At 34.5% G+C, this 13203-nt stretch overlaps 2 protein-coding genes across 2 annotated transcripts; one reads left to right on the top strand and one right to left on the bottom strand.

The window, feature by feature from the left end:
• Positions 1-4439: 4439 nt before the first annotated feature.
• LOC116030651 (14 kDa proline-rich protein DC2.15-like) lies at positions 4440-5017 on the top strand. Its single transcript, XM_031272961.1, has one exon. The coding sequence runs from the start codon at positions 4498-4500 to the stop codon at positions 4909-4911; it is 414 nt and encodes a 137-aa protein (XP_031128821.1). The 5' UTR covers positions 4440-4497; the 3' UTR covers positions 4912-5017.
• Positions 5018-9683: 4666 nt separating this feature from the next.
• LOC116028908 (NADH dehydrogenase [ubiquinone] 1 beta subcomplex subunit 8, mitochondrial) lies at positions 9684-12525 on the bottom strand. Its single transcript, XM_031270762.1, has 4 exons — positions 12317-12525; positions 12095-12181; positions 11898-11993; positions 9684-10106 (listed from the first exon to the last, which is right to left on the bottom strand). The coding sequence occupies exons 1-4, from the start codon at positions 12452-12454 to the stop codon at positions 10050-10052; spliced, it is 378 nt and encodes a 125-aa protein (XP_031126622.1). The 5' UTR covers positions 12455-12525; the 3' UTR covers positions 9684-10049.
• Between the last annotated feature and the right edge of the window lie 678 nt (positions 12526-13203).

Here is a 13203-nt window from a genome sequence, read left to right as displayed (position 1 = left end):
CACTTCTTTTTCAGTAGTGATCACAACCTCTTTTGATGTGTTATACTGTTCTTGTGCCTTAGTCACAAGGTCTTGGAGCTTTGGCCTATTATGGATCTTCGTCAACTTCTCCTTTGAATCCTTTATGATCTTCTCGGCTTCCTTTATAGCTTCCTCTAGGAGAATTACTTGTTCATCAGAATCTTCAAGAATCTTTCGTTGCTCAAGCAGAAGTGTTTGGGTTTGAGAGAGCTTTTGTTGAGCTTCCTTAAGGACACTTTGCGCTAAACATAACTCCGCAACTTGAGTTTCAACCGGCATCGCATGTGAGAGCTGTGACCGAATTTTATCATAATTTTCAGCCTTCTTAAAGAAGGCATCTACTCTTTTCTCCAATATTGATAAATCTACCCCATCATGTTTCATAAATTGGATTCGCTTTGCAACACTTCCTTTGAAAGAGGATACACTTTCAGCTGGAATCTCCCTTAACTTTTCGCAGATATTACTCCAAAAATCTGCGATTAAAATCATATATCTTGACAAAAAGGATTCTGCATCAGGAAGGATAGAGACTTGGGATGGTTCCAGTCGTGCCTCTTCGTGAGATGGGTTTGAGGGTGGCGTAAATTGATAAGATGCTACCACTTGATTGAGGGAGTTAGAACTTTCGTTGTTTTATCCCTTGCATATAAAAGAATGTCGATTTGATGATAGGGGTTCATCACTGATATGTGCCGGATCCTGTAAAAGAAATACACATGTCAATAAGGCCAAAGTTTAATAATATATGAAAGGGAAAAGTTTGGGAAAGTTTAATACATGTGGTGTTCTTTTTATTCGTCTCCATTTACGAAGACCCTTTGATGATGAATTAGTTACCAATTTGACTTTATGTTTGCTCTTGGTGCTTGATATCACCAAGATCTTTTGTTCATCAAATCTTTGATCTTGAAATTGCTCCATTTTGATCCGTGTTGAGGTTAAATCAAAATTGAGAAGATCACTGCAAAGAAAATTATATAGTAATAATGATGATAATGATTAAAGTTATTATTATTATCGAAAATATGATATGGTATAATAATAATGATTAACATGGTTATTATTAAGGATTGTGGGAATTAAAACAAAAACAAAAACGAAAGAGAAACAACATAGAAACGAAAAAACAAAACAAAAAAGAAAAGAAACAAAAGAGAAAAGGGATCGGAAAGCTGGAACATATGTGATATGTAACATACAGTACGTATGTAATATATAATGTTATATAAAGAGTTATCCTATGAAAAGAAGGGTGATAGGTGGGAGGTAATATTTTATTCCATTCCCGATAAAAGCCACGTGAACTGAGGTCATCTTGGAAATTCCTCCATAAAGCCAAGATCCAAGTCATTTTATAAGTAAAGCTTTCCCTGGTTCACGGTGGCGACCCAGCAGGCAGTCTCGGCGGCAAATGGCGAAGAATTCCGGCGACGATTCAGCAGCGGGCTCCGATCCATTGTTCAGCAGCGTCACCAGGAGAGAATAAAATATATATATATATATATATATATATATATATATATATATATATATAGTATACGCGGACGGGGAAGATAAAAAGTAAGAGCAAAAATTTACCTGATTGTAAAACCCAACTGTGAGTTGCTTCTCCTTAATCTTCCTATCCTGTTCGGCTCTATAAATTTGGGAGTGTTTAAGTCCAACATGAAGTTAGGAGTTTGAGTTTGATATTAACTGGGTTGGGTTTGTGAATACTGAACTCTGATAATCACGTTGCGGTTGCACCATACGGGAGATAAACACGGCTTGTTTGTTGAGTTTAGATATAATTCCAAATTTCTAATATATTAACCCTGGATTGTCTAAAGCTTTACTGCTTCATATTGGAGTCCGATCCTAATGAGTTATGTACCATTGTATGTTGGATTTGTAGATTGGGCCTCAACATGAATTTTGTTTTAAGCATGGATTCATTAAGAGAAATGGGTTAATTAGGGTTGTTATGCAGTGGCAAGGTGGACCTGGGTCTACATTCACATACACTATACTCTACATTCACAATTTGTAAACTCCACATTGACACATTACAAGATTATATGTTTAGTAACTATATTACCACTGTTATGCATTCACACATTCAAAACTCTATATTCATAGGTCATATATTCCACATTCACAACTTGAGAACTCCACATTCACACATTACAGGGCTACAAGTTGCTAGAACTTCTTAACTCTATTACAGATTCACACATGCATAACTCTACATTCACGATTTTTATACCCCATATTCACAATTTGAAACCTCCACATTCACACATTTCTGGGCAACTCTACATTCACACAATTATAAATCTACATTCACGATTTCTATACTCTACATTCACACTTTGAAACCTCTACATTCACACATTTTTGGACAACTCTATATTCAGCAATATGTTTACTAATTTAAAAATTTTTTTAAAAAAAAAGAAAAGAAAAATATAGAGAGACAAAAATGACGTAGTTTTGGACCTAGGTCCACCTTGCAAGGTGGACGACCTGGGTCCACAACATAATTTGCCGGTTAATTAAAGGTTGATCTATTGGGTCAAGTTCGTGTCAGATTTTAAATTTTGAGACTTCCTCGCTCCAAGCACATCAAGCAACATGTTTCGACAAGTCTTGATGAAGTAATTTGTAGACACATAAAATTTGAAATCGACAAAATGAACCGATTAAATTATTATTGGGCTTAGCTTGAGATGGATTATTGGACTAATTTAATTATTGAGCGTTTGTTATGCCATGGACCTGGGTTCACCTTACAAGGTGGACCCAGATCCATGTTCACAATTTTAGAACTCTATATTCACAAATTTTGAACTCTATGCTCACAATTTCAAAACTCTATATTCAATAGTATAACACAATTTTTGAATTTATATAACAAAATTGTGAATATTGAGTAATGTAATTTTGTATATTGAAATCTAAAATTGTGAACATAGAGCTCTAAAATTATGAACATATGGTTTTAAAATTGTGAACATAGACTTGGGTCCACCTTGCAAGGTGGATCCGGGTCCATAACATAATTTGCCATTATCGAGCCATGGTAATTCAATTAATTTAATTAAGTCCAATTAAATTTGATGTTTGGTTATTGAATAAATTAATTAATTGATCCAAACTCAATTCATATTTGAATTTAATTATAATTATAATTTAAATATAATTTTATTATATTTGAATTTGATAATTATAATTTAATTTGAATTTGAATTAGATGGCTTGAATTTTAGCGAGATTTATTTTAGATAATCCTATTAAGGAGAGTTTGTTGAGGGATGGTGGTTACATTTTCCACTAAAATATACGGAGTAAATAGGAATTAAGATTCCACAGGTAAAAAAAAAGGAAAGTAATGACTTAATTAGTAGGACAACATGCATGCTTAGAAGAGGAGAAAGGATATTAGAAATACTCTCTAGCAATGTAATTGATTGTGAAAGTTATGATACTATTCAGTTCAAGTGAATGAGTCTTAACTCTTCTAACTATAATATAATAATCGCCTAAGGAGCCCTGAAAAGGGTGGGTGAATTGGTTCAGAATAATTCTCGTACCAGAAGGTTATGAGTTTGATTCTTGCTAACACCTTAGGGTCTTTCTAGTGCAGTTTACTTATCATGTGTGATTTGTAGGCTATTATAGAAGAGCGGAGTTTATCCAGTGCACAGGGTCTTCCTAGTTCGGTTTACCTCTAATGTGTGATTCGGTTTACCTCCAATGTGTGATTTACGGACTATTATATAAGATCAGAGTTTATATATCCATGCGGACACTCATATAGTAATAACTACAATCTTCTATATTAATAGGGTAGAGCAATCCTATTCGTTACATTTTATTTAATTTATATATATGCTATTGAGACAATGAGGATTACATTCACTTAAAAGTTAAAACTATTTACTATGGAAAAAAAAAATCACCATCTATCCAATAACTTGTGGTTAAAGTGAAAAAAAAAAAAAAATCCTTTAAGTAAAGTGTAAATCAAGATTAAAATTTGAATCCCGAAAGAAATGTAGTACTAACAAAGAAATAAAGAACTCTAAAGTTTAGCCAATTCATTTAATTAGGGATGAATTTTGATTGGAAGAATGTGAATGCAACATGCATGCAGACAATGAACAAGTTAGCTAGGGATTAGGGAATGGTATATTAATATGATCAGATTTGGAGCTAATTACAGAATATTAATTAAGTATATATGACCTTCACTTACATCCAAGATTTGAGAAAATATGCTTTATTCTCTTGCCAGCTAAAATTCCTGTTGTCACACATGGGGATATATATATAAATGAAAGTTTCTTTCTTTATTTTATTATTATTTTTCATAAAATTCACCCTATAAAACTCACATTCCCTTGTCTCTCTTCATCATCACCAAGAAAGCAAACCACTCTTCAATTCATCTATTATATTCCCTCTTGAGCTAGCTTAGTGAGTTCTTGAGAGATGGATTCAAAGGGCTCTAAGGTTTTCGCTCTCTTTCTTGTAATCAACATTTTGTTCTTCACCGCAGTAAGTGCTTGTAGCACTTGCCCAACCCCTAAACCTAACCCTAACCCTAACCCTAATCCAAACCCTACCCCTTCACCGTCTTCCGGTGGGAAGTGCCCTAAGGATGCCCTAAAGTTGGGTGTTTGTGCCAACCTTCTTAACGGCTTGCTCAATGTCACCGTTGGCACGCCTCCCAAGACTCCATGCTGCTCTCTCATACAGGGTCTTGCCGATCTCGAGGCTGCCGTTTGCCTTTGCACTGCCATCAAGGCAAACATCCTTGGCATTAACCTTAATGTCCCTCTCTCCCTAAGCTTGCTGCTCAATGTTTGCACCAAGGACACACCAAAAGGATTCACCTGCCCTTAAGTTAATTGATTCTTATATGATTTCAATGGTTATTTTGAGGTTGTTTTTGCTTATTTAGTTTGCATGTAAGATTTAGTTCGAGCATGCATGTCTTAATTTGTTGTTGTTGTTGTTATTGTTGAAGTGTTCAATGTAGTATGTTATGCTGGTTTTTTTAATGATTCCAAGATGTGTGGTATCTACTCTCATTGGAAGTTTGTGTCTTGTACACATTATTTATTAGCAAGAGGATATCCATATTTTTTCTAAATAAAAACATTATATTATTACGAGATTATTTTTTTAATTTCATGATATAGCTTATGGATTGAGTGAATGGAATTAAGAGTCAAAAGTGTATTCCTTTTCAATGAATGGATTGAGTGAAAGGCGTGGCTGAGTTAGTGGAGTATGATTCTCGTACTTAGAATGTCACGAGTTCGATTCTTGCCAAAATCTTATTAGTCAAGCTCGTCTCACAAGAATTTCCTAGTGTGATTTACCACTTCTATGTAATTTACAAACGACCACACAATAACAAGATTTATCTAGTATTTAGAATATATAATCGCATAGTGAGTACAAATTTTCCTCTAATTAATCATCACCTTAAAAAAGATAATCATTATGGAAACTGCAATCAAATTAACCCTCATTCAACTGGCCGGTCGGGGTGACATGTCTGTAATATTTGTCAACTTTTAAACAGTCCATAATTGAATCTAGTAGATAAATCAATTTTCGTTTTCTTCCATTAATATAAATGGCACTGTTTCGATCTACTGGATGGACTAGTAATTACACACTCCTATCTTAGAGGATGTAGAGGGTAAATTATTCCGTAGACCCGAATTCACTGAACATTCAGTATATAAATTGTGAACATTCACTATGTAAATTATAATGGATCCACTTTGTAAGGTGGACTCGGGTACATAATATAACTATTGGATGCTGAGGGAATCTCGGTGAACAACTCATTTGATTTACTACTTTGAAGTTTCAATTCCTTCATATTTGAATTTCATGTTTGCTTGTGACACTTTTTTTTTTTTTTTTTTTTTTAACGAAGCACGCCATAAAATTTGGGGTAAATTATTTTATGGACCTGGGTCAACCTTACAAAGTGGATCCGGGTTTAAAATACATAATTTGCATACTAATGTTCACAATTTATATACTGAATGTTTATAGCTAAATGTTCACAATTTACATGATGAATGTTCACAATTTGAATTGTAAACATTCAGTATGTAAATTGTGATGGATCCACCTTGCAAGGTGGACCCGGGTCCATGGTTGAAGTAGGCGCTAGGCGCTAGTCGGGCGGTAGACTAGCGCCTAGCGCCTAAGCGGTCTAGGCGGCGCCTAGGCGGTATCTAGGCGGTTCTAGGCGGTGACCTATAAAAACAAAAAATTAATTCATGTGTGTGCATGTATGTCATATATTATATTATATATATTATATATATATCTCTTACTTCTCTTACTTATATAAATAAATAAATTTAAATATATATAAATATAATAATAAAATTAACAAGGCCGACTCGCTCGAGTTAACTCAGCTAACTCTGCCGAGTTGGGCGAGTTAACTCGGCCAAATTCGGCCCAGTCGGCCGCCAACTCGGCCGACTAGGCGCTAGGCGGCCTCCTAGGCGGCTGGTCACCTAGGCGGACGCCTAGAGAGCAATTTGTCACGGTCTAGGAGCGCCTAGCGTCTAGGCGGGGATTTTTGCAACAGTGCCCGGGTCCATGGTATAACTATTGAAAATTGGGAATTTGTAGATAAATTGTGTAACAAATGTAAATAATAATAATTACGAGGCGTTGAGCCGCAAGTGCTTCCTTTAACTATGGACTAGGGTTCACAGTGCACTATATAGACCATCGTACATGAGTTTGTGTCTTGTGTTATAAAATTATGTACCTTAAAGTATGAATTCTATAACTAAAATAAATTAGTAATTGTGTGATTTGTGTCTTATGCTATGAATTTTTGTATCTTGTGTTATGAAATTATGTGTCTATGAATACAAATTATGTACCTAAATCATATTTAAAAAAATAAGTAAATATATAACATGTATATGTGTTTTGTGTTATGATTTTTTGTGTCTTGAGTTATGAAATTTTGTACCTTACGAGTATTGAATTCTTTAACTCGTCGTTTCGATCTACGATCCATAATGCTACGTAGACTCTGATACATGATATAAATTGCCTCAAGACTTTATTCTTCCAAGTCCAATCTCTCCCTTCCCCCTTGATCCATCCTAGGCCCAATATAATTTCCTCCTATGTTTCATGGGCCTGGTCCCTAGGCCCCATCATTTTGGTAAAAAAAAATTTCTTCCATGAGATATTTTAAAATCTTTATCACTTTAGATTTTTTTTCAAAAAAAAAAAAAAGGTAAAACACTTATATATTTTTTTTTTGGCTAAAGTGTCATCCCACACCATGAACCATTCTTGATTATTCATGCCGCACCATGATCTTTCGAAACGTATATTTCGATCCACGAACTACTTTTTCTTTTTTTTCGCTTTAGAATTTTTTATAGGTTTCCCAGTTTTCTTATGACATGGCACCAGTTTCTTAGTGATTTGGAGTCCAGGTAAGCTTTATTAAAAATAAAACAGATGAGATGTAAGATTTATTAAAAAATAGGGGAATCGCTTCAGCCTCACACGTCCATCACCTTCGGCCTCTCCAACAACGGCTCCCTGTCTGACACCTTCGCCAGCGTGTGGGCACATCGTCACCCCAGAGATGACTATGTTGCTCCCTCCATTGTCACACTTTCTAAATTCTGCACTATTCTTTTTTTTTTCTCTTCATTCAATCCGTGGATCGCTTCGCGCTTTTTCTGGATGAAGTACAAGAAAATCAAGCCTGTTATAGATGAAAATGCATATGATCCTGAAGATGACTCAAGTTTCCTTGAGGTCTTTGTACAGATTCCTATGTGCAATGAAAAAGAGGTGATACAAAACATCTCAATCTTTATGCATTATTATTCTCTTTTAAGAAATTGATCTGAGTCTGATTATGAACTCCCTGTGGAACATACAGGTTTTTGCGCAATCAATTGGAGTTGCTTGCCAACTGGATTGGCCAAAAGACTAGTATGTAGTATAGGTTTTGGATGATTCAGACGATGATCAAAAATGAAGTCCTGTCATGGAAAGAGAAAGGTGTAAACATAGTGTACAGACATCGGTTGATCAGAACAGGAATGACTATGAATTCGTCGCAATCTTTGATGTAGACTTCCAACCCAATGCAGATTTCCTTAAACTCATAGTTCCTCATTTCAAGGTATATAGTAAGCTTGATATCAGATTGTATTGAGCCTTGAATTCTTGATGGAATTATCAAGTTACTAAAAAGAATTCATTGTTTTTGTATCAGGTGAGTCCAGAACTAGGACTAGTTCAACTGTTCAAGGTAGATGGTTACGAACACAAAAAGACAAAAACCCATTTTATCGCCCTCCTGGGACAGGGAAGTCCAGCATGATTGTCGCCATGGGATACGATATCTATGATATGGAGTTGACGGAAGTGCACACCAATTTTGAGCCGATGAAAACTAGCTCCAAATTTATCATTGTATCGAGGAGCCGAGGGAGTACAGTTCGGCTGCCACCCAGGGAGGCGAGGATGGCCGATTTACTCAACGGCGGGAATAGGATAACCGCAGAGATGTTGTTGGAGAATTGGACAGTGAAGATCGCCGTGTCGGCGTCGTTCATACCCGCTTCCAGCGCGTTCAACAGAGCAGACAAGGTGTTAGAAAAACAAAAATTCATGTCAGCATTTATTACCTGCAACCTGTGAAATTTGCTAGATGAAAAAAAAAAAATAGTTTGTGGATTGAAATATATGTTTCGAAAGATCATGGTGCGACATGAAAAATTAGGAATAGTTTATCGTGCGCGCCTTTTTCTTTAATGTAAAGACATTTGGGTGTGTTTATATTAATTTTTTTTTCACCGACCAAATGATAAAATATAAAATCTAACTTTATCATTTTTCTACAAAAATTAAATTCTTTTTTGCAAACCAAATAAATGGTAAGTTTACTTTTTCACTACAAAATTTAAATTCTTTTTTTGCAAACCAAATAAATGGTAAGTTTACTTTTTCACACATTCAAGTAGCGTTAATTTCATAAATAGTCCTTTGACTATTGACATTTACCAATTTTTAATTTTTATCCCTACTTTCAATTAGATCATAAATAATCTTTTGACTATTAACATTTATCAATTTTTATCATCAACTTCAATTTAACTATAAATAATCCATCTACTATTGACTGTGTTCCAAATTTGGTTCTCCACTTAAATATTCATAAATAGCCAAATGACCATTTATGGTCCAATTGAAAGTTAAAAGATAAAAATTGATAAACGTCAATAGTCAATGGACCATTTATGATCCAATTGAAAAACGAGGATAAAAAATTGTAAATGTCAATAGTCAAAGGAGGATTCCCGAATTACCTCAATTCAAGCCCTATGAATGCTTGCCTGCTTGGGAAAGCTATCCATATAGAATTAATAATACCAAGGGATTTGATTACCAAATATCAGAAGATGTTTTACAATAATATAAGCTAGCCACCAAAATAGTGACTGATGCATAAACTTCAAGAACATATATTATTCATATTGTTCTGAAGAATCTGCATTGATTCTTAAAAGCTCTGACATGTCTACCATATCTACAGTCACTTTCATATATATTCACAGGCATGCATAATTTCAGGTTGCAGGTTTAACTTGTAAACATATAAACTATTCTTGGCTTATAAAACCCAATTAAAGAAAGAACAAACATAATTTCAGTAATTACATTCCGAGTGTCAGAGAAACTCTTTAAAGACCATTACAGAGACAAAATTAAGAAAAGTTTTATGAGTCAGACAGCTATCTTAAAACATAAAAGCCATTATTCATATTGTAGTGATCCAGAGTCTTCAGATTCTTGTAAGATGGCAAGAATGATTAGTGTGCTTTCAAAACTAATTTCAACTATTTGATTGCAGATGTTCAATAAAGCACAATAGTTTATAATTTTATTTTAACCTCAAAAGGAAGGAGGGTACACAAGAAAGCATGCATCAAGCTCATCCACTGGCAATCAGATACCTAGGGCTCTCCTCCAAGCTCCACTTTCAGGTTGTCATATGGGTATACCTTCGGTGTCTGATCAAGAAAAGAACATGTACAGAAGTGAATCAACTGAAGGCAAATAATAAGTAAACTAGCATGAGAAGTTATGATGTATGAGAATACCAACAGAAACAAGGATAAGAGGGCACAAAGGAAGCTAGTTAGTCTGCTTATCTATTGCATTTGCCATTTAGGCCCTGTTTGGTAAATAATTAGCCTATTAGCCAATTTTGGCTTATTTGACCACTATTAATTGTTTGACTTGGTTAAAAAATCAATTTTAAGTGTTTGGTTAATAAGCTTTTTGTAACTCTAAAATACTAAAATTTAAAAGGCTACTCAAAGCAACCTTTTCAATTAGCTTTTTGAGAAAAGAAATTATACCAAATAGCTATCAGCTAACAGCTAATTTACCAAACACCTTTCTACAATCAGCTAATGTTATCAACTAATCATACCTTCTAACCCAATCAGCTAACAGCCATTTACTAAACAGGGTCTTAATCTACTATGAAAGTTAATGTTATTCTGCACTTCAAAGAGGTAGAACAGAGAGAAGAGAAATAAGATATGACCAACAGGACTTTCTTTCAAAGTCAGTTCAGTAAACTGCAACAACAGCACTTAATTTCTAACTGCTAAGATAGAGATTAATCACAGAATTTCGTTAGGTGAGCTGTAGATTTTAACTTTTAATATTACTCTGTGTTGTGTGAATGGTTTGAAGATGGTTTTGACAAAGTGTAGGATGCTGAGGACCAAGAAAAGGGTATTCAGGGTCTTTGCAAGATTAAAGGAGATGCATCAACTATTATCTGCTCAAGAGTGAGCACATTGTCATTTGTCAAGTGGGATTTAAAATTATTAAAAAAAAAAAAAAAAAAAGCAACAACAACAACAACAATGACGGTAGAATAACAGCAAGAATCTTTTAAGTGAGGCTGAAACATATGAATAGTAGGCAGTTCAAACAGAACAGTGTCAAAGACATCATTATCAATCACAATAATAAAGATATGAAAGCAAAGTTTCTCATGGATAAAGTATAAATACAATTTTCAACATATCAATTTTGTATCATCTCTTAGAGGAATTGGCATATGTATAAGCATGCATAAATTGAATAACTAAGATACAGAAAGGTATATATTTGACTGAGATATGAAAGGCATATATACTAAATTTCTAGAAGGCTTGGCATGTCTATAATCAAATGCCTAAAGACATTTTTTAGTAGGTGGCAGATCAAAGAGATTTCCTTGATTTCATATAAGAAATACGACTACAAGCGAGCACTTCCACAGAAAAAAATAATGCAAAATGTCTTGTTTTATTTTATGTATACTTTTTAGCTTAGTGCCTAAGAATGTTATTATCTTTTAAGTATTTTTATTATGAATAATAGAAAATAAGACATTCAAAGGACAAACACCTTTGCACCTTGGAAAAAGTAAATACATAATCTTACACAAGATGATAACGGCAATCATGCAAAGATAGCCAATATTCATGCTAGTCATGTATTTTGTCTTCACTAACGAAGACAGTAGAGCACAAGCAAGTATGAGTGTATGACTATCACTATCCTCTATCATCATTCACTGTTTTGACACAAGGCTCTCAGTTCAGAGCATTATGAAAAGAGACCATACAGTGAAAAGTAGCATCGTAACATATCTTAGCACAAGTATATTTAATTTATTAAATCCGAAACATATATGCCATTGGCCATTGCATCTTGATTTGATATCTTAATTCACAATATGTTAGCTAATTGATACAAGAGCAATAACCAAATAAGAATAAATGAACTTTGCAACTCACATATGGGATTTTGGAAGCTTTGTCATTCCAGACAGCCAACAGTCCAAGAGAAGCAAAAAATCCCAATCCACCACACAACCAAGCCAATGCTTCATACTGATCCAACAAATTACACAATTCAAAAAATTACCTTAATTTTGCAATGCTATATCACCTCAAAAAACAAATCAATAGAAGGAAAAAGCACAAATCCTAACCTTTCCAACGGTATCGGCAATACGATCAATACAGGGTTCCGGGAACGGAGTCCCATTGTCCCACATGAGCTCATCATTCACCGGGAGCTAAAATGAAATCAAAACGCCGAAACTTAATTAGGGCTCCTTTCAGTCATACTCCAATAACTAGAAATGCAAAGAAAATTCACACTCATATTACATAAAACTATCAATGTATCTATTTGGGGAATGGAAAATTACCGGTTTATCGGGAACGATATGTTTGCCGACGGGGAGGCCCATGCCGGCACGAGTACGAAGGGAGGAGGCGACGGAGCGCGCGACGAGGCCTCTGCCGCCCATGATGTGCGCCGCTGCTTGGCTCAATCTTCCGGCCATTTTCCGATGATCGGATCGCTCGCTGATTTGGGGATTTCAGTGGAGAATCAGGTAGGGTAAATGTTGTTGAAGCTTACCTATCAGATATCAAAGGCAGGCAGGAAAAGATATTTCCATATAAGCCCCATGTAAAATAGGTTATTATATATCCCCCCCCAAACAGAGTTCAAAAGTTCTTGCTATGATGCTAGTGAAATTGTTTACTAAATAAATATAGATAATTTTAATTTTAATTTTAATTTTAGTATTTTGGCTGTTTTATTTTTATAATTTTAGTTGATTAGTTGAATTGATTAAATTTGATCTTTTTAAAAAGTGTAATTGTTTCAATTTTAATTCTAAATCCGTAGCCAATAACCTCGTGATATAGTGACACGAAGTGATTCTCCCAAATAGATGTCGTGAATAGATACTACATTGTAACTTTGTAACAGAATCGATAACACTCAGAAAAAGTTCTAAATCCGTAATTTTTGTGTTAATTAATAAAGAATAAAAATGTGTCACTTTTATACATACTAAGTAAATAAGAATACAAGCAATGACCTTTTGGTCTAGCGACACGAAATAACTCTCTTATAAAAATCATGGGTTCAAGCCTCACTGAAGCAATAAATAGAAATTAGAATTCATTGACTTTTTCAAATGGGAGTTCATATGTCCAGGTTTATAACAGAGCGGCAGTTAACTTTCGAATAGCATTGGTTGTGCTATAATTTAGGTCAAAGCAATCATCCCTTTTTGTTATG

Source organism: Ipomoea triloba, chromosome 9 (assembly GCF_003576645.1).
Source record: "Ipomoea triloba cultivar NCNSP0323 chromosome 9, ASM357664v1".
In the NCBI taxonomy this organism is placed as follows: Eukaryota; Viridiplantae; Streptophyta; class Magnoliopsida; order Solanales; family Convolvulaceae; genus Ipomoea; species Ipomoea triloba.
The sequence above is the reverse complement of the archived record's forward strand: the minus strand, read 5'-3'. Positions and strand labels throughout refer to the sequence as shown.

Excerpts from the sequence above, each read along its gene's own strand:
- LOC116028908 (XM_031270762.1), bottom strand. The coding sequence starts at position 12,454 with ATGGCCGGAAGATTGAGCCAAGCAGCGGCGCACATCATGGGCGGCAGA. Across the intron at positions 12,182-12,316 it reads ATATCGTTCCCGATAAACCG|CTCCCGGTGAATGATGAGCT; the intron begins GTAATTTTCCAT and ends ATTTCATTTTAG. Across the intron at positions 11,994-12,094 it reads TTGCCGATACCGTTGGAAAG|TATGAAGCATTGGCTTGGTT; the intron begins GTTAGGATTTGT and ends TTGTTGGATCAG.
- LOC116030651 (XM_031272961.1), top strand. The coding sequence starts at position 4,498 with ATGGATTCAAAGGGCTCTAAGGTTTTCGCTCTCTTTCTTGTAATCAAC.